The following is a 21,047-nucleotide window of genomic DNA, read 5'->3' as shown; positions in this document are numbered from 1 at the left end:
ATCCTCCTTCGATTGAGAGCACACCAAACTCCAATCTTTTGAGCGTGTAGAGGGCCCTCGACAAAAAAGTTATCAGAAGACCACATTCTCATATTCTGTGAGTTTACGTAACCACTTAAATGAAACCAGGCTTCATCAGAAAAAAAGATGATATTATGAAGTTCACCGTAGTTGTTTAAAAACCATTCACAAAATACAGCCCGTCGCGGAAAATCAACTTCATGAAGTTCTTGCTGACAAGTTAAACGATAGGAGAACAAGCGCAAATCTTTTTTTAAAACTGTGTGGCAGGTACCGACTGATACTCCCACCATTTGTGATAAAACACGTACAGAAGTTCTTGGCGCATTTTCCATTATTTGTTGGACATTTTCTTTTAATTCTTCAGTCCGCTTTTTAGGTCGGCCGCTTCCTTCTGTTCTTGTTACACTGCCCGTTTCACGAAAAACATTAACACAACGCTGAACTGCACTTTGAAAAATTTTGTACTCAACAACGCCGGGAAATTGATTTTGAAATTCTATGAAACATTCCTCAATAGAATACTTCCATATTCCATCAATCTTGCGTCCATTTCTAAAGTAGGACTCTATGATAAACACTTTTTGTTCTTGAGAAAACACCATTTCAAAAGCTTTTTAAAACGAAAATATTCAAATTGATAGCGGCGATATAGCGCTTTGACAGATGACGTTTAAGTTCATTTGCTATACGCTACGCCCTACGTCCAAATTTTCAGAACCAACTTGACCACGTTTTTATTTGAACGCTCGTTATAAAAACGCGTTGCCAACATGAAATCTTCAGGCTATATTTTCATAACTGATTGTGTTAATTTTTGCAGTCGAATTAAGATATATCTGGAATTATCATCCCTCAAAACGTTATTTCTAAATTGTAAGGGATAGTCGTATATTAGTTAGCAAAAAAGTACCTACATTTGAGTTCTGTCGACGTTTCTATTTCAGTCTGTCCTAGTGACCTGTGTTCTTGTCTACTAATAAATTTATGTCGAGGAAAGGGTATTTAAAAATAGATGTCAACATTCACTTTTTTATAAAATCAATAAATGCAGATCTGACGCCGTGCGAAATTATTCATCTGTCGCATACTCTAGAATTCTGTAGATGCCTATATTCCTTCGTGCGTTGCGATGCCATACTTTAACAAAATACAAAGAAATAATTTAGGATGTCACGACTGGTTTTAGGAAGTGACAGTTACTCAAAAGTAGTTGAGATATTTAGATCACGGAGCGACCGTAATGGTATTGTATCACGAATCAAAAATCGCCTGTCACTTTATTTTTACTATACTTTCGAATTGTCAAAAAGGAATTCGTAACAATGATGAAAAACGCTTGTCTGCCGCCATCAGTGGCATATCTTAAGCCTCCAAAGACACAACAACGCACTGGATAAGAAAATATAAGTTTTAGCTACACTTTCTAATTTTTGAGCCAAATCGCCTTAGAGTGGCTAAGGCGGTAATCGATCCATGCCGCCTGAGATTACAGTTTGTCAAAGCCATCATGATGACATAGATAGAAGGGCCCTAGATCAAAAAATTTCGGACCAGTTTTGAATCCCACCAAGCGAGATGCGGTAGAACTAATTTCGCGGAGTTTGCGAAGAAGGCGTTCAAACTTCGACCCAGGAAATGTGTTGTTAATTATTATTCGAGACCAAGTTCCTGGTGATAACGGGAAATTCAGAGCTTCATGAAATATGATTTAAAAATGTAACGAAGAACATGATTATAGCATTATAGTCAGAGTGACATTAATAAAGAAGAAATGAAACATGATACGAGAAACACGTACATATGGACGGTAAGTTTTATACGTTCCCCATACAAAGAATATTCACACGAACGAGGCATGTTAGGCTAGGGGTCAGATTTTTAACTATTTTTCTTAAGTCGAAACTTTGTTGTGAATATCAAATAGTTGACTTAATAACATTAAATCTATATACAACCGTCTGTATCTTGGTAACTATTGAGAAGTGGACATATGAAGTATATGAACCATTTAATAGACGATGCCCATATGGTATTGTAAAATACTTAACCATTCCTCTTAATCATATATATATGTTCCATCTTAATATTTTATTTTTTTATTCTATTGGCCCAATGATAAAGGAAATAAAGCCAGATAAAGTATTTCAAGGGAATAAAAGTTCCTAGCAGTGTTTTGAAGAATATCGAAGTTTTTATTTCACATTTTAAGAAATGTATTCCCCCTACTTGAATATCTGATAACGCGTGAAAGAAAGAAAAACACAACGAAAGCATTATACCATTTAGGCAGATTATATTCAATAGGGCGCAATTTGTTTCTTGTACGTCCTACAGCTGTATCGAGACAAAAGACAATTTGCGAAACCTCTCAGAAAAATGATTCCCGTGCAAATGTTTACAAATCGATTCGGACAAATTGTTCGGCGAGTGCAAACTTCCACGGCCCGTATAAAACAAAGTTGGTTTACCCAATTCATCACGGTAACCCTTATTCTAAGGCACGGCATTATAAAAAGACGCCCTTTATCATCGCCTTCTCCGCATTTGTTCCAATATATGCATCAAGTCGTATTATGACGACAAACAAGCGAGAGCGTGATGTACAGGGTGGTCCGCTAGTGTGGCAAGGGGCAGTTTTACAGCGAATTCAAATACATATTGCATTGTCAGGAATACAGCGTTTCCCCTAATGTTTTTTATTGGATTTTTGAATTATATTGTTTATTTTGTTCAGTAGGCTTTTGAATTTTTTTCACTTGACTTTTGAAATTAGTTATCTTTATATTTACTGGATTTCTTATTTTTTTCTCACAGAACTTTTACCTCTTTACTGAATTTTTGAATTATTTCTTAGTGTACTTTTGGTTTGGACCTAAATATTTTGTTTCATTGTTGAGGTTACAACTTTTCTAGTATTTGTTACAAAATTTTTTAATTATCTCATTCACCGTACTTTAGATTTTTTTTTATTTGACCTTAAAATAATCTTGTAAATGGACTTTGTCTTTGATTTATGGTCACTGTACTTGGAAATTATTTTTTACTAGACTTTTGAGTTGTCCCTTTATTATTTTTTTACCGAGCTTCTGATTTTGTTTGAACTAAAATTTTTGGGCTCTTTTATTTCAACTTTTCCCATTTCTCATATTTTTTACCACACTTTTGAAATAACTTCTTCACTTGACTTCAGAAATATATTACTGGACTTTGATTTTTCCTCTGAACTTAAAAAAATGTTTTAAAACATTAATTGTAGTAAACAGTAATTGGGTTTTCTCAGTGTGGATAGTGAAACTAGTAGACATACAAATAAATAAAACAATTGGACTTTGCCACACTAATGGACCACCCCGTATTTTCAGAAATACCAGGGCCAACTAGGGTCTACGGCTTATCTCTGGACGAGGAGGATTATAACGAGCAGTTCGGGTCAGCTGAGCGGGATCAGGACGAGGAGGCGCCAAACGGCGTCGTTGAGAGGTCCCGGACCTCAACGCTCTCTACTGTGGAGGCTCCTTCGAGGGCCAATTTCGTGGACAACAACCACGTGCCTGCGGATGGGGTGCCCCGATCAGCTTCGCCTCGCTGTTCCTCATCGACTGTGTTAGTGGTACTCGTGCTTTTATTTCGGTGGCAAACGATATGACGACCTGTCTGTAGCAGCGATATTTTTTAGTGACAATAACGAAACTTTGCTCCCTATACAGTGATTATCGTAGGTCACCTGTGTGTTTGATACCTAGCCAAAGAAATCAGCTTTTGATAGTCTCCGAATGTTTTTTAAAATGATGGCGATGACTGGCATTGTTAACCAGATTTATTCATCTACAAAATCTTTATCATTTACTGTTTAAAGGTGTAGCAATATACAGGGTGTTCGCACTCTAAGGAAGGATATTTGAGGAGTATAATTAATCCAGACGCTGCAATCTGATTTTTTTTCAAAAGCAGTTGAATAATAAATATACATTTAAATTAAAGTTTTAACTATTTTAATTTTTTTGTCATAGTTGTTAGGGGGTGATATTAGAAGAAAAGTTAGGCCTAGTTGGCTAAAAATGTGTTTCTGTGATATAAATACATGAAGAAAGAAAAATTATATTAAAGATAATAGAACATTAGGAGGTTATAGGTAGTCGTTAGGTGAGCATTATGAAATAAGAAATCTTATTACTTATCAATTATGATGTCAAAGCTAGTGTTGTATTCACATATGTTTTTATTGTTAGTGATATGTTTCATCACTTACATTATCACTAGAGCTGTCACAATTGGTCCGCTAGCCATTGGCGCCATGTTGAACCAGCTTGAAAGTAGATTAATTACTTATTGAAATATTTCGTCAGTAGATGTCGAACGATCGCTCTCATATTTTATCACCGCCGCGGTACAGAATATTCTAACTACACAGAAGCGACATAAACGGCGTCTCCTTTGATGTTGGCGTGGTGAAAATATTCGACCTTGAACGGTGGTGAACAACATGTTACACTGAGAGAAAGGTTATCAGAGATATACTGAAAAAACAGTTTATAAAATTTACTTTGAGATATTAAGCCTTTAAATTTTTATATGAATGAATAATATAATCCATAATTCCAGTACAATTTTCAATAGTTGTGCCATAAAACAATCAGTTGGACATAAATTATATTACACTGGTTGTCGATGTAAGGCATGATTTTATGCTTAATTAAAAAAAAAGCTAATTTGATTTACACATGATACGCATCTGTTTTACTACTATAATTAAAAATTTCGTGTAGATGAAATATAGTTATAAATAAATCCAAATACCACAAAAAAGAAATTATTTTTTTAATATTAAATATACAATATTATTTACGATTCATAAGTAATGGCCTCTAGGGAAACATTAGATCCTTTACTTCAAAATATTACGATTGAGCCAACATTTCTTAATAAAATATTGATAATAAAAATACAGGGTGTCGAAGTTAAAAATTGAATTTTGGTAATAATTATGTTACTGAATATAAGAATGTAAGAATTTTAAGATAAATGTTTTTGGTACGAGAGATCATCTGTTATTTATTTCGATGTATATTCTAGAGGGCACCGCATAAGCCATGTATGTGACGTAAATGTGAGCGTAACTTTTTTTATGAGTAACGTAAAGCTTTTAAGTAACGAGTAAGTTTTAAGTAACGAGCTCTTATTATTAAAAAATCTTAAAAGTAAAGAATCCAGTATTTCTCTATGGGCCATTACTTACGGACCACCCTGTATTTGTAACATTTTATACAAAGATAACAAATAAAGTTTTCCGTAGTCCACCTTTGTCCAAAATGTATCTCGCAAAGTCGGATTTTTCTCGAGAAGATCCTGTCTATTGCACGCTCTCAACCATGCTGAAGCTCTAAAAGAAAATTGTTTAGTTTATTTCATTCAATGCTATTTAGGTATATAATGTACATAAATTTAGATTTTTATTAATTATCAAAAGATATACGTAATAATTCTAGTATACATTCAATATATTTCAAATTTTGTAAAACATAGCTAATTATTACACATACCTACTCGAGTCTTCGGGAATGGAAAGAAGCTTAGTCCTCTACCTGTTTTGGATAGGCACCCTCGACAAATACAATAATAACCCCCTCCACGATACATCACAAATATTATGTCTGTTTAAATAGTTACTAATACTAATCACCAGAGAGCGGACAATTTGTGTCTTTAACCTTGAACATAGATATGTCATTCATAAACCTAGATACATTATCCATGACGCAGTGGTGTGTCGGATATGCATCGGAAATTTACGTGATACTTCACGAAAATTCCACGGTACATACATTTTTAGGCGTTATAAAATATTTAGAAAATCAGAAATTGTATNCGTAAATGTGAGCGTAACTTTTTTTATGAGTAACGTAAAGCTTTTAAGTAACGAGTAAGTTTTAAGTAACGAGCTCTTATTATTAAAAAATCTTAAAAGTAAAGAATCCAGTATTTCTCTATGGGCCATTACTTACGGACCACCCTGTATTTGTAACATTGTATACAAAGGTAACAAATAAAGTTTTCCGAAGTCCACCTTTGGTCAAAATGTATCTCGCAAAGTCGGATTTTTCTCGAGAAGATCCTGTCTATTGCACGCTCTCAACCATGCTGAAGCTTTAAAAGAAAATTGTTTAGTTTATTTCATTCAATGCTATTTAGGTATATAATGTACATAAATTTAGATTTTTATTAATTATCAGAAGATATACGTAATAATTCTAGTATACATTCTATATATTTCAAATTTTGTAATACATAGCTAATTATTACACATACCTGCTCGAGTCTTCGGGAATGGAAAGAAGCTTAGTCATCTACCTGTTTTGGATAGGCACCCTCGACAAATACAATAATAACCCCCTTGACGATACATCACAAATATTATGTCTGTTTAAATAGTTACTAATACTAATCACTAGAGAGCGGACAATTTGTGTCTTTAACCTTGAACATAGATATGTCATTCATAAACCTATATACATTATCCATGACGCAGTGGTGTGTGGGATATGCATCGGAAATTTACGTGATAATTCACGATAATTCCACGTTACATACATTTTTAGGTGTTATAAAATAATTAGAAAATCAGAAATTGTATACTACAGATTTATTAAATAAAGTTCGGTTAAAAATAGTGTCGTTCTTTTAATTGGAAATTAGGAGTCAATGTAACGAATAGCCTCAGGCGACGCACATGATAGAATAGTCCAACTCACGCTCCATTCATAACAGGGCTGCAGTTTGAATTCTGACCAATAGGAATTCGATAAACGCAACCGATGTCGACGGATGGACTAGAGATGGGCGCGAGTGTCATTTCATTTCTTTAGAACTAAATTAACTTAATTATTTTCTCGTTATTTAACCTGTTCACATGATTTATGGATTTTAAATAAAGGGTACAAATCTTCGCGAGGATAATACGATATATTTGCTATACATAATAATTATATTTTGCATAGTTTATACACAATACATTTTTGAATGCGTACACATCTCTACCAAAATTTGACCTATTCTTCGGGTTAAAGACACACATTGTCCGCTCTCTACTAATCACTCACACTAAGTCTAGAATAAATAAATACTAATAATAAATACACAATACACAATAAACACAAAATATAAATACAACACACCACAAGTAAACAACACGTTCAAAAGTGAGGATGGATAGAATTATTATTGATTGCCTAAATAAGCTTGGTTACTTGACGGAAAAAAAACATGTTTCCATAGCGATTTTAGCACATGCGCACTGGAAATCGACTTACGCGGGAACCACTTTGTCGCTTCTGTGTCTGTGTAGTTAGGATATTCTGTAGCGGCGGATAAGTTTCGCTGAAACAAGGCTAGAAACATACCTAATGATGCGATCTATAAGGGGATCCCACCTAAGTGGAATCGATGGCAGGGATGCGTAAAACAATTTACGTGTTTCACAATGAACATAAATCTTTTAATCATTGTTCACTTTATTTTATGTTGATGATCCGACAGCTCTAATTAACATTGTTAATAAATTATTTTTTATTATGTAACATATTTTTTTTAAATTTTCAACGGAAATAAGTAAAGTATAGTTTGTGTATATAGATTTTTAATGATTATATATTTTAGAATAAAATTGGCAATATTAAAATACTCTATTTATATATTCAGAATATCATATGCTGATTTCTTACGCTGTAAATTGATCCTTTTAATAATTATAAGTACCCGTTTTCTTTTTATATTTTCGAAAAAGTGTATTGTACACATATGAAGTGTGGTTAATAAGTTCCTTCAGAAATCAGTAAAAATTTATTTTTTAATATTTTGTTACCCTTAGAATTTATGGTACGTTATTCTGAAACGTCCTGTATCTGTTGCTGCATTTCAAAATGTTACACACTTCGAGATCTGGATTGCTATAAAAATCAAACATTTCATCTTTTTATTTTCTATAAAAAAAAAGACTCGTAAATTTGGCTGGATTAAATCAAATAAGGGAGGAAGCCACTGCTAAAACGTGACCACTTTGTTCTTACCAAATTTACTTCCCTCTAGTCATTCTTAAATTATGTTAAGAAAAAAACTGTAAACTTTATGAAACTTCATATGTATGGGAACATTCTGCTCGATAAATCGCCCAAGTTTAGTAATTTCAACTTTTCCGGAGGAAAAAGTATATTTCGTGCTCCCAGTCGATTTCAGACAAAAGGTGACACTTTAGACTATTTAAAAAATATATCTTTGCGCATTTTTTCCGGTACCAGAGAAAGACGTTGCCAAGTCTCTTGCATTAGCCAAATATCTTTCAGAATCCAACAAATAGTGGTAAAGTATCCATCCCATATAAAAGTTCGTATATCAGCGACTGTTTCATTTTCGTAATACAGGGTGTACAAGGAAAAAGTATCCTAAACCGAACATGTTTAGGTATGTGTTTACTTTTATACAGTAGAAACATGGCCAAACATTTTACTCTGCGTTGTACCATCGTTGTTTGTTGTTGTTACCAAGTTGTTTGAATTAAATGTGAAATATTTAACAATACGATCGTGTTCATCAATGTTGTTTACTCTACGTTCTTCGAAAAAAAAATGAATAAACCGACGTAACGTCAGGCTAATTTTATTGAAAATTCCCCGAAACCACAGCAAAAAAATGCTTTGAAAATATCTCACTAATGGATGATTCACGTGTTGACAAAGGGTATAATTTCCTTATTGTTATTACAAGTTTTGTTACAGCTTCAGATTTGGATGGTGCAATGTGAAAACTCTATTAATGTTGTCAGACCATTAATCATGCCTATAGGAAATTTTGTAGGCGAAAAAATGTCGCAAATAATTTTTAAAAAGTATAAATCATTGGTATGCATACAAACAAGGACTATTGCTACGTTTCAGATTGAAATTTATAAGCTCCTCGTTTTCCTATTATATTTATTTCGTATAAATCGTAAGTTTTTTGGAATCTTATTGACCACACTTCTATTTAGTCAGTGTAGATAACAAAAATCGAGACCATGGCATGTTGCCTTATACAAAACAGTTCAACACATTATATTTTCCTGATTTTATAGAATCAAAAGTACAGAAAAATTAGTACATTCTTTATCTTTGATAATAAAAATATTATCATGTAATTTTTTATATAGCAGTTCTAATTTTTCTGTCTCAAATTGTAGTTGTATCATTTTTTCTTAAGAAACTAACTGAGACAAAACAACTAATAAATTCTTGTGCCAAATAATTTTTGTAAGCATTAACGTTCGTTTGTTATTGTTAATAAAGTTTATATTCTTTATTTACCGTTAGTGATATAGCTATTTGTTTGTTGATATAGCAAATTATGGATAAATTAATCCAGTTCATGAAATGTGGGCCGATTTCAATTGTATTATATTACATAAATCATCTACATGCCAAGAAACTGTATTGTCTTAGTTACAAAATTAACAGAATTTAAGCAAGTAGTGTAAGATATGATTCTACTAAATGTATATACATTCAAATGCTTAATGCTGTACATTTAAAATTAATTTATTATTCAAGATCTAATCCAAATTATATGATGATATACATAAGCTTTAGAAATATATTGGGTGTCCCCAAAAAGTTAGTTTAAACATGAAAGAATAAGTCTTAATCATAATTGTGAATATACGTTTAATATGTTAAATTTTTACGTCTTATTCTTTGGAATCAAATCGTTTAAACTGAGGTTTTTGAGGTATGTATGTAAAAAATGTTTAAAAACTCGTTAGCTGTATGTATTAAGATATAAAAATCGATTTATTGTATTTTAAAATTATATAATATACTTCCGAAAGCATTTATTTCTAATATAGATATATTTATACGTATTACTGTCTGAAACCGTCGAGTTTATTTCAAGTATCTAGCTGCACAGATTCATGGCTGGTTACAGATGGTGACCGATTTCCAAATTTACGGAGTTCTCAAACTATCGGATAGTGCCAACTTATAAAGTTGTATTAGTTAACTACATCTTGAACCGTCAAGTTTAAAGTTAGTCTTTGGAATGGATATAATGCGGGGGTGTCTCTGTTTGAAAATAAAACAACTTTCTTGGGGTGGCCAAGTTTTCAATGAAATATGTTAGATGTGGAAACACGGTGGGTTGATCTGAAATTTTTAACTATACCTGTAGCTCGAATAATCTGCCATAAATAAAGGTCGGGATGGTTTACAAAATATATGAGTGTTCTCAAGGAACTTAAAAAATTCTTTAAACTGTTTTTCGTTATCACGATACCCGTGAAAAATGTAAATGGTACATTATTTAGTGCCAGTTTGAAAATTGTTGTAGTGAAGATACGGTTTTATGATGTTCATACCGATGCATATCCTTTTTGTAAAATGAATTTACATTTTATGTTCCAAATAATTGTTTCGATAATTATTTTCATTAAAAATGTGTTACCAAAATACGCTTGGAGATAAATTAGTTATTATTACCTCTATTTTGAAATATAGTATATATTTATAATTGTAAATTGTTTGCATTAAATTTCTAAAAATAATAAAATGTTATTTAGTTAAGAGTTTAATTTTATTTTATAATATTTGTTCTGCTTTCAGATACAAAGCTATTGCATAGGTTGAGTAGATAAATAGGTAAAAAATTGTACTGAACACCAAGCGAGAGTTTCTCATACTACACAGAGAAAACAGTGTCATTAAAATTTACAGAATTGTAGCACAAACCTTCATACTTTGTTTGAAAATTTGACAAATTATAGGTAGGTAATACTTTCATTATTGTAAAAATAATCTTAAAAAACTTAAATGTCAAGTTTTCAAACAACATACCAGTCCATATTTGTGCTACAGTTGTGCAAATTTTCATAACAATTTTCATAACACATATATCACATTTTGATGTGTGATTCTATATTAAGCGGATCCTGGAGTTTACTTGTGTGATTTCTCTTCCAAGGTAGGTATGTCTAAAAATTAATTATTGTCATTAATATCATTTCAATTCGTAATTTTATGGCCAAATAACAACAGTTTTACAATTTTTAATTTATATATTTTAGTCATTCGAATTGATAATTTCCCTAATACAGAATGTACTGAAAATAAATTATAAATATATGCCTTAAAGTAATACCATCTTCCTTATTAAATCAGTTGATACACATATTTAGGAATCGATTATAGTCTTTCCGAAGTCAGTTGAACATGTATAAAAACGCCTAGCAATAAAATTTAATGTGTTTCAATTCAATTTGTATATATAATGTGTAGAAAACTTCTATTATGTTTATTTGACCAACAGCATATTTTAATTATTTATGTCCTCAAACCATTTTATTATACTGATGGTAAATTTCGGTTTGTTCCGTTTCAAAAGTCTCCAAAATGTCATGTTGTGATAATATTAGTAAACAAAATATCCCTGTTATTTCTCCCTGTTATATACAGTGTTGAAATTAATTCACTTCGCGGGGCCTCTTCCTGTCCTGGCTGAGACCCGCCAGCTGAGACCCACCGCCGCCGGATAAGGCCTGTTCTCCTGGCGATCACGCTTTTCTGGAGCATCTAACGGGCCCCTATCAATTATGGTCGAGATTACAGATGTAATACGTAAATGGTGTCATCTTCACGACACAATTCACGACAATTTATTTGAAGAGTACTATATTTGGGTGAAAGTACTCACAATCAGTTTTAGTTTAAATATAATCACAAATGAGTAAAATAATCAAAATGCCCAATATTGAGTGAAAATGTACTCGATAATTTCCTTGAATGAATTCACTCCGAATCTTTATTGCTTTCACTCACACCGATTTTTTTATAGTGTACTGTGCAGATGTCACTCACGTATGTCACTACTTTTTTATAACTGTATTAAAAAACACAAAATTGGTACGTTTGACGGAATGTCTTCGTCGCCCGTGGTGAGAGACCAAGCAACTACGTTGTGAGTTTTTATACTCAAATCGCGGTCTTAACCTGGCGCTGAAATTTCTAATCCCAGCTTTGCGATGATTAATTCACGAATAGTTGTCATTAAAAGTAACTAATGAAGAGGGTGTATCTCGAGCGGGGTATAAGTTTACGATTATTACCGTTTTGAGTCGAGCATCATTTGTAAACTCGCTCGAATTTATAGAAATGCGAACAATGTTGAGCTATGGAGGCGTTCTGCTAATTAGCTGCCGTTTGGGAAATTGGCTGCAGTATTTCTCTTCAGACGGACAAACTACACTGGCCCCGATGCATTAAAACTGGTGGCTGAAACATCGACGGTGTAAATTGGCACTAAATTGCAGCCACTTATCAAGTGATGTGCCAAGGAAAATGTATGCTTTTTAACTTTTGCGTTAAAATTATCCCTTTTTTCTATGGTCTATGGGAATGTCTAACTATTTTAGGGGTTAGTAACCCTGCAGATTTTCTTGTCAGCAACGTCCAAACGTACTTTTCTACACGAAGAATTAGACGACCGCGTCAAGCCAAATATTAAAAAATAGATGGAATTCAATGAAAAAATATTAAATTATTAAAGAATACTTGTAATTCTTTATAATTTTGGGAATATACAGGGTGTCCCTGAAAAGGATGGACAACGCTTGACCACAGGTTCCTTGGATGAAAACAAGACTATTTAGCCTAACTTACCTATATACAAAAGTGCATGCCTACTGAGATATAGCCTTCTAAATATAGAACAGACAACCTAGTTTTTTTCAAATATGTAATTTGAAAACAGTTTTTCTTAGAAACTTCTAATTTGGTATACATATTTTTTTATATAAGGGCAATGTAAATATAGAATTTGGTGAGAATACATATACAGGATGTTCTCTTTCTAGTGCCTGTGCGCCACTGGCTATCCCGTAACTTTTTTGTATGTGCGCCAATGACAACAGAATTTATATTTTTAAAAATAAGCACTATCTTAGAAGATTTTTTGGCTCTTACAAAATTTTGATATCGTTTATGGATTTCGAGTAAAATTCACATTTTTTATACATTAAATATAGGCAAAAATTCCGATTTATAAAAAATAATTTATAACTGCAGCATCAAAGCAGGGAATAATAATGAAAAAACGTCACATTAAAAAAATTTACACATTTTTGGTATTAGTATTATCAATCAAAATAAAAATCAACACTAATATTTTAAATAAACAATATCAACTAATAGTGTAAGAAAGGCAGCATTAACATTTTAAATAAACTGATATTTGTAATCACATTAAAATAATATTACTTACAGTAAATGCTCAAAGTTACTTTCTTGTTCTTAAACTGAAACATTAGTTCTTCGAAAATTAGAAATTATCCAATAATTGTGCATTAACTCTCATAACATTAATTTCATGTTGTATTCTGTCCCATATTCGTTTTCTGTATTTACTGAAAAGTTATTTTAAACTGTGATCAGTACGGAGTGGCTATAATTAAAAATACTTTGAGATAAAAAATTCTAAAAAAAATATTTAAAATACTATGCTATTATTTATCCTAAGTTTTTTATTGTATTTTTACTACAAAATTAATTATACTATTATCTAAACAGTGGCGGCTCGCCTTATGAAGCAACTGAGGCCGGACATCAGTGTAAAATTTGGTTCTCACACCGTTCTCACACGAGTATTTTAATACCTCCTATTCTACTATTAACCTAAATAAACAGTTAGGTAAACTAATTTCCAATTACCTATTTAAATAACAGTATAAAATAATTGTTTGAATATTGAATATCTCGCTGCTCGCCATTTCAATCGGGGCGGCATTGGGTACTGTCACTCCCCACTAGTCCCCACCACAGTGAGGCTAGAAATTCTTTGCTTGTAGGCGCGTCACACTTTCCTGCAATATGCTACAGTTCCCCCTCCACGCGAGGAGGTTAAATTAACGTGATTTAGGAGGGAACTGAGGCCGGTTCAAAGCTGCTTATAGCTTCAGTTCGCGGTTAATGTACGCATCGCATAGTACGCGGGTAGTGTCTGATGTCAGTGTGAGGGATAGTACAAAGGTTTTAAAGATGAGGACGAGGCAGGTATTAATTTAAATTAAATAAAAAACAACTTACTTACAAGAAAGCAAAGCTAAAAAATAGTTGCTTATTATTTTTTTAAAATCTGAATGAAAATGCTGCTGGCGAACAACAGTTTTTCTATAATATGGCAAATGCAACTAAACATTTCCAAATGGATTTAGTCGTTTGACCTTGAAATTTTTTTTTCTTTTTGCCCAACCTATTAAAAATAGTCACGGGCCTCACCTATTCACATTGTCACGAGCCACTGCATCTAAATACTGGATTTAGGGACATTTCTTTCTACTAATGTTATTATATTACTTTTTTCTAAGCAAAAATAAAGAGATAAGAGGCTAGAATATTATGATGAGCTCCCTGAGTAAAGGAATATGAAAAATAAGTCCAAATTTACGTTGCAAAGGAAATTTTTCCTTAAAAACTGCAATTTCGTTTTCATATTCCACTAGAACACATTATTAGTCTGTGATATACCCTAGAGCTGGCCGAAACTATTTAAATATCTTGAAGTTGGATAAATTCATTTGTTGTTTTTGTAATTTCCCTAGCTTCGCTGAAGTTTCCAGATTGTCTTTTTATTAAATTAGTAGTTAAATTGCAAAAGCACAAAGTAATCAAACTATGTAGGAATATCGGGAACAAGTAAATATGTTCAGATTTATTTGTTATTTTATTGCATGCTCGTATAACTTTTAATATGTTGTGGTCAAAGAAGAGAGATAACAAGCAAACAAGGAAATTATAAAGTAATTTTGTCTCAGGTCTCGCAAAACGAAACAATTTATGATAAGTAATTATTTCCGTTTTATAAAATTCAAATTTGGATTTTTATAGAAAACATTAAATATGAAATTGTATACATGATTATGAAAATACAAAGCGTTTTTAAGCATAAATTTCCTGTCCTATTTTAATTTTAATTTTTTTTTTTATTTATTTAAACGATAATCTAACGTAAAATTCTGGGTAAAGTCGAGAAAAATTCGTCTATTTCATTTTGATAATGATTACGTAATATTTAGGAACTTTGATCACTTGAAGCAGGAAAACAAAGAGATGTATCAATTTACAGGGTTATTGTGGGTAAATTGAGCTGTAAAAATTTCTCTCAACATTAGTCTTTTCGTAAGTATTTGTAAATTAGTGGTAGATTTTCAAAAAAACTGTAGTCTTCTTTTGCATTTTTTTCAAATCGATGTTAAGGATGAAAAAAAAAATTTTTCCACGAAAATCGAATCTGATGTCCGTTTGAAGCGATCAGGTCTATTAAATACTTTCTAACAGAAAAAGATCAATCAATATACGAAAGATACTTATACAAATATTTTGGTTTTAAACCTAAGTGGAAAATTTGATTGGGTTTGAGCAGAGAGAAAGTTTTCACCAAGATATTAAAGAAGGGAGAAATTTGGGTGACAATGAAACTATCACTGATATTGCTAGTGATACTACTACTACTTGAACTGAACTTAAACCAGATCTGATCGAGTCAAACGAATACCGGATTCGGATTCGGCGACTCCAAAAACGTACAGATACGTAGGTTTAGTTTGTTCATAACTGATTTTCTATATTTGACCTTGAACTGACCTTAAACCAGAGCTAATTGCGTCAAACGGACACTGGATTTGGATTCAGCGACCCCAAAATCGTATGAATACCCATGGTCTTGTTTTTTGGACCTGCCACTTTTTTTTTGTGGGGCTGTGCAATTTTTTGCAGAGATATCGATGATTAAAGACAAAAGTGTTATTTTCATTCAACCATAGATATATCGGCAACGAATAGTTGCACGGAGACTTTCAAACATTTAATTGAAACTCAATAAATGAGCTAACTGACCTCTGTATTGATTGAGTTTGATTTTCCAGGACAGTCCAGTTTCTTTTGATTGCTCAAAACTGTAGTTCAAAAAAATTGTTGTCTAAAGATCTTGAAACTAGAGACCTAAACATTCATTTTTATTATCTCGATACGTCCAATTTTCACTGAGATATAGCCTTTCGAAAATCGCTAATAAACTGATAAAAATGTTTTGTTCCTTTAATTTTTTCCGGTAGTATAGAAGTTGCTCATTAACAAGAAACCTATTAGAGTAACATGTAGATCAATTGCACTCCTCCATAAAGCAGATCCAGCACCTCGGAGATTCGGTCCCTGAACGTCCACATAAGTCTCGTAATCCGGCTGAGCAAGGGCGCTGTTTGAGAATACAAACTTCACAATTATCAAAAGAAAAATTGTGAATTGTATTGCAAATGAACGAGGGCGACGCCACAGCTCTCTACTTAGGCATGCCGGTCTCGTGGCGGGGCTTTCCTAAAATCTCCGGAATATATACATGCCGAGCCGAGGCAGTAAACACAATTAGCGTTTGTTCACAACATTCTCATAAATCGGATTTGCACTTCTCTTTTGCAGATAAATAACGCGCCCTTATAGGCGACGCCCACTGCCTTCTTTGTTCGGCGAAATGCGCTGTTTCGCGCTCATTACCACCTTCATATACCAGTGATAATACATTATATTTAAATTTTTACCCTAATGTGTCATTGACTACGTGATTTAGTCAGAAACAATTTCGTTAAAGGGTTTTTATTGTTTTATCTATTTATTGGTCACGTAAAAATACAAATATATATTTGTAACTATGTCTACATTTTAATAATCTCCGTATGTACGCTGCTAACAACAATATACCCCGGAAATCATTTAGATCTGTATCGAATGAATAATGAACTTCACGTAGGGAAACAATACACAAATGTAAACGAACGACGTCGAGAATATATCATACCAATATTCATTTCTCTACATATTCCTGATCGACAACTCCCTAATGAGCAAAGTGGAATTTATTATTGTTCGTAGTTGAGAGAGCGAGAACGGCGATTCTATTTAGTAAATTGCGAATTGTGAGAAGAAGTGGGGAAAAATTGTAACCGTACACAGCAAGAAACTAATTATGAAATCATCACTTTCACGAAACCAACGAAAATACACCAATTTAGTTAAGTTAGTTAAGTAAAATATAATTTCAAACCATTTTTTTACGGCAAATTCAACAGCCTTAAAGATATTTCAATGAAATTTGATATTCGATATAGTCCCAAAAGACAAAATTTGAATTGTGCCCCATTTTTCATTCGGAAGAGTTGGCTGCGGTATGCAACGTCACAATCTTGCAGTTAGACAAAATGGAGCCCTATACGATGGACAAGCAAGTGGATATTGTGAAAATATAATAGAATACAGAGTGTGTAGCTGAGACTGTGCACAAATTACTAGGAATTTTCGGTAGAACGGGCGCCCGAATGAAACAATTGTGTAAAGAGATTAGTTGCCAAAGTTAAACAGATATTAGTAAAAACCTTGTATTTTCTCTAAATTTCAACACCCTGTATCTCCGAAATGAAGCATTTTCGGACATAAGAACTTTCTTTCTTATTTTTGGTCAAGGAAACGCCCCCTGAATTTTTTCGCAATATTAATGAGACACCCTGTATGACAAAACTAATGTAACTAATGTAACAATTCAACCCTCCGTTAGAAACGGAGTTGTTAATAAAATTTTTACTTTAATTATAATCGCAAAACCTTAAATCTTCAACTGTTAACGTTATGTCCACTAAAACTACGTTATTTGAACGGTTTGGAAGCCATCATGTTCCCACTGGGTAGGTGATCACGATTAACGCTTGACCTGCTAATTTGTGACGCCCTGTGTAGTCGGTCACAATTTTACGTGGCCTTTGAAAAACGAACGGGTTAAATTAGGTCTCACAAATAAACTGTGCCTAACAAATGCGCCAAATTCCGGCAAGGCCAGGTGTTATCGTCCCCGTGGCTGGATCGCCGCCAACGCCAGGAGAAAGAACGTCAGCGGGGGTGCCTCGGCCGTCCAGTCGCGCGTCTCCCTTATTCAGCGCGCATTTCGGGGTAAATGTAGCTGAGAAATCGGTAAAGAACGACCCATCTTAATAGATCATCAGGCTATTGTTCGCGAGCCCTCTGTCGCGGCTCCGCAGTTTGCCGATTAGCGATTAATGTTTTGAGGCGAACGCTTTGTCACGTCAATAAAACGAGACTCTATTAGATATAGTGAAGTGAAAAGCCGGCAATTGTCATTTTGATGTACGCCGCATTATGGGCTCTACTCGGTCTCATTGTCTGGCGGAACGGAGAAGTCGCCTTTCTTCCCTTCGGTTGGTGCCAATTAAAAACTTCTGAGGCTTTGCATGAGCCTCCAATTTCTGCATAATCGAACGATAATGGAATAACGATGCCATTATCTGCCTCTGTTATATTTCTTTTGGTTGAAAGAAGCTCGAAAGTTTGTGCAGTAGTAAATTAGAAAGCATTAATAATGTCGTTTTTTTTTAATTCATGTGTTTGAATTAGCGTAAAAAATGCGAGATCTAATAATAAAATATGTTTTTTGTAAAAGTTATACCATATAAGATAGCCCAGATAAGAAAGCCCAGTCGTGGGACAATTTTAGTTAGCGAAAGACGTTTTAAAGGATTATGTGAAGCCACCACATCTATTCGAGATCGCTACAATAGAAGTTAATGTCGCTGAGAAACGAAGTCACGCTTTGAATTACTTCCGCAAAAAGAGTAATTTAATTCCACAATTGCAATACCATAGAACGGTTAACAAGTGTTTTGCAATTAAACGATAGATTTAACGGAAGTTTAAGTGTACACCATTCACATACAAGAGAATACTGAATTTTTATTATCCATTACGTCTATATAATACTAAAATTTAGTTGACTGTGACGACACAGTTCAGTATTGCTCACAACATAATTATATCTTTTATTACCATCTACAATAAAATAATGGATACTAAGAACAAAAAATGTACCTATAATTTTTTAAGTAAATGCGACGGATCGAGACTGTAGATCTAATGTCAGCTACCTACATCACAATCACAAACTTATTTGTATGGGTCTGTAGTAAACAGAACGCTTTGCTAGGTGTTTTTTTGTTATACTCTTTATATTTATTTAAAACAGTGTCGTATTGCAAGCAACCGCAAATTTCTATAGCCTAGACGGGTTAGTAAAAATTCACCAACCTTTTGAAAATTAAAAAAAAGTCAGTAACGCAAGCGAAGACGATTTTCCAACAAATCGGCCTAGCCGCTCACTATTTGTTCCACGCCACCTGCGATGGCATCCTATAGCTAAAAATAGCCACAACCATAACATCCCAACAACTTAAGTAGAAGGGTTCCACAACAAAATATTGCAACTTTAATCACGAATACTTCGATGCGAGGGGTGGAGAAGCCTATTCCATACAGCCAGCCGAGTGAGTGATTGAACGTCTACCTTGTGAGGAATAATAATCATCGTGGACCAAGTGTCTGGTGAAATCGTGAAACAAAGACGGCTGTATTTTTACGACTTCAACTCTCTTCTAGCTCTGGCTAGCAAGATAACAATCCAGACATTTATTAACGACTCATGAAACAAAAAAACAAAAAGAATTTAAAAACGTAGCTCCCAGCTAAAAATAATTAAAACACAATTGAAAAAAATAATGAAGAGACAAGTGATTGGTCCATAAGAAAGGAAACATGCCCAGTTGATCTAACGTAGCATAACAAACATGAAGCGAAAACGACCGGGTACCCGATTGACGTTCTAGATGGACCTTATATTCTGAAAAAGTTCCCCACCACTGACATTATTTTTAATACCCCCCAGAGAGCACTCCCTGTGGTTGTAATATTAACTATTTTTAATATGTATCTTAGCGTAACGACCTGTGTGACCTATTTCGACAAAACAAAATAAAACAATTGTTAATTTATTACCCTGAGGTTATTGTTAACTAAAGGTAACAAACACATTTGTGGCAAACTCAGTTTGCATACAGCTGCTGCGAAGCATCCTATACCGCAGTTGCGATAGTCATGAGTTTTTTTTCTCAACGTTCTATGTACATGTTTTAATGTTAATTGTTAATTTCTAAAGGAATATACAGTATGTTTCAACTGACGCTTTTTTTTAATGTAAATGATGTTAAAATGTGTGGCCCTCAAGATACAAATTAATTTCTTATAAACTTTACAGTTACAAAGTTTCTAGTTTTCATTGAAGAATGGACTTTCACTATAAAAAATAATATTGAACACATTTTCCTTGTTTCAATAGTACTTAAAATAAAACTGCCTAATTGTATTTATTTTTTGTTCAATACTTTTACCTAAATCTTTCCGCCCTCCCTTGTACGGTTGACGAGGGCCGCCACTGTATCTCAACAGTTTATAAGAAAAACTTCTTATATAAACTCAACAATTTCGGGACAGGTTTAAGTACTAAAATTAACGTTCAAATTAACGTTGACTTAAATTGAAATACTTCTGGAACTTATATTTATGAAATGAGTTTAAATTAAGGAACTCGCCGTGTTTTTATTTAATTAAGATACGTGTAGAAGAAGAGACTCGTGCATCCAGACATTCGCCGAACTAAAAGAGTGCCTCATTAATTTGTACAACCCAATTTCTGTCTAATTTAATGTAGCAATTTATATTCACCAAGGAGTGCTTTTGCTTTTAAAACTATCTGTATTGTCCTCTAATTTATTTTCCTGCCTTAAAGTTTTATCGTTCAATTCAATTCCCTTAAAACCTTACAGGGTGACCATATTAAATTCTATCTTGTATTACATCTACAAAAATATTTGGAAAAGTGAGATATTTTGAAATGAGACGAGTATATTAGTCAAGTCTTTTAAATAATGTCACTTTCTAGTTATATAATAATATATGTTTACTTTTCTGAAATATTGAAAAGTTGCTTGTTACTTTCTCAATTTTTAGAATATTTAGAGAATACTATTATCGGTTTAACCACTAGATCGTCAAATATGATTGTGTTTGGTGGGCATCAACTGTTATAATAACAAAAAAATACTACTTGGAACTTAATAAATT

General features: G+C 33.1%; 1 protein-coding gene across 1 annotated transcript in view; it reads left to right on the top strand.

Annotated features, from left to right (window-relative positions):
* The window catches only part of LOC108906394 (lachesin-like), a 114,466-nt gene extending 110,796 nt beyond the window's left edge, over window positions 1-3,670 (top strand). Inside the window, exon 8 of the mRNA XM_018709623.1 lies at window positions 3,387-3,670. Coding sequence (XP_018565139.1) covers window positions 3,387-3,670 — 284 coding nt within the window. The remainder of the gene's footprint in view (window positions 1-3,386) is intronic.
* The last annotated feature ends 17,377 nt before the right edge of the window (window positions 3,671-21,047 follow it).

Source organism: Anoplophora glabripennis, unplaced genomic scaffold (assembly GCF_000390285.2).
Source record: "Anoplophora glabripennis isolate ALB-LARVAE unplaced genomic scaffold, Agla_2.0 scaffold47, whole genome shotgun sequence".
NCBI lineage: Eukaryota > Metazoa > Arthropoda > Insecta > Coleoptera > Cerambycidae > Anoplophora > Anoplophora glabripennis.
The sequence above is the reverse complement of the archived record's forward strand: the minus strand, read 5'-3'. Positions and strand labels throughout refer to the sequence as shown.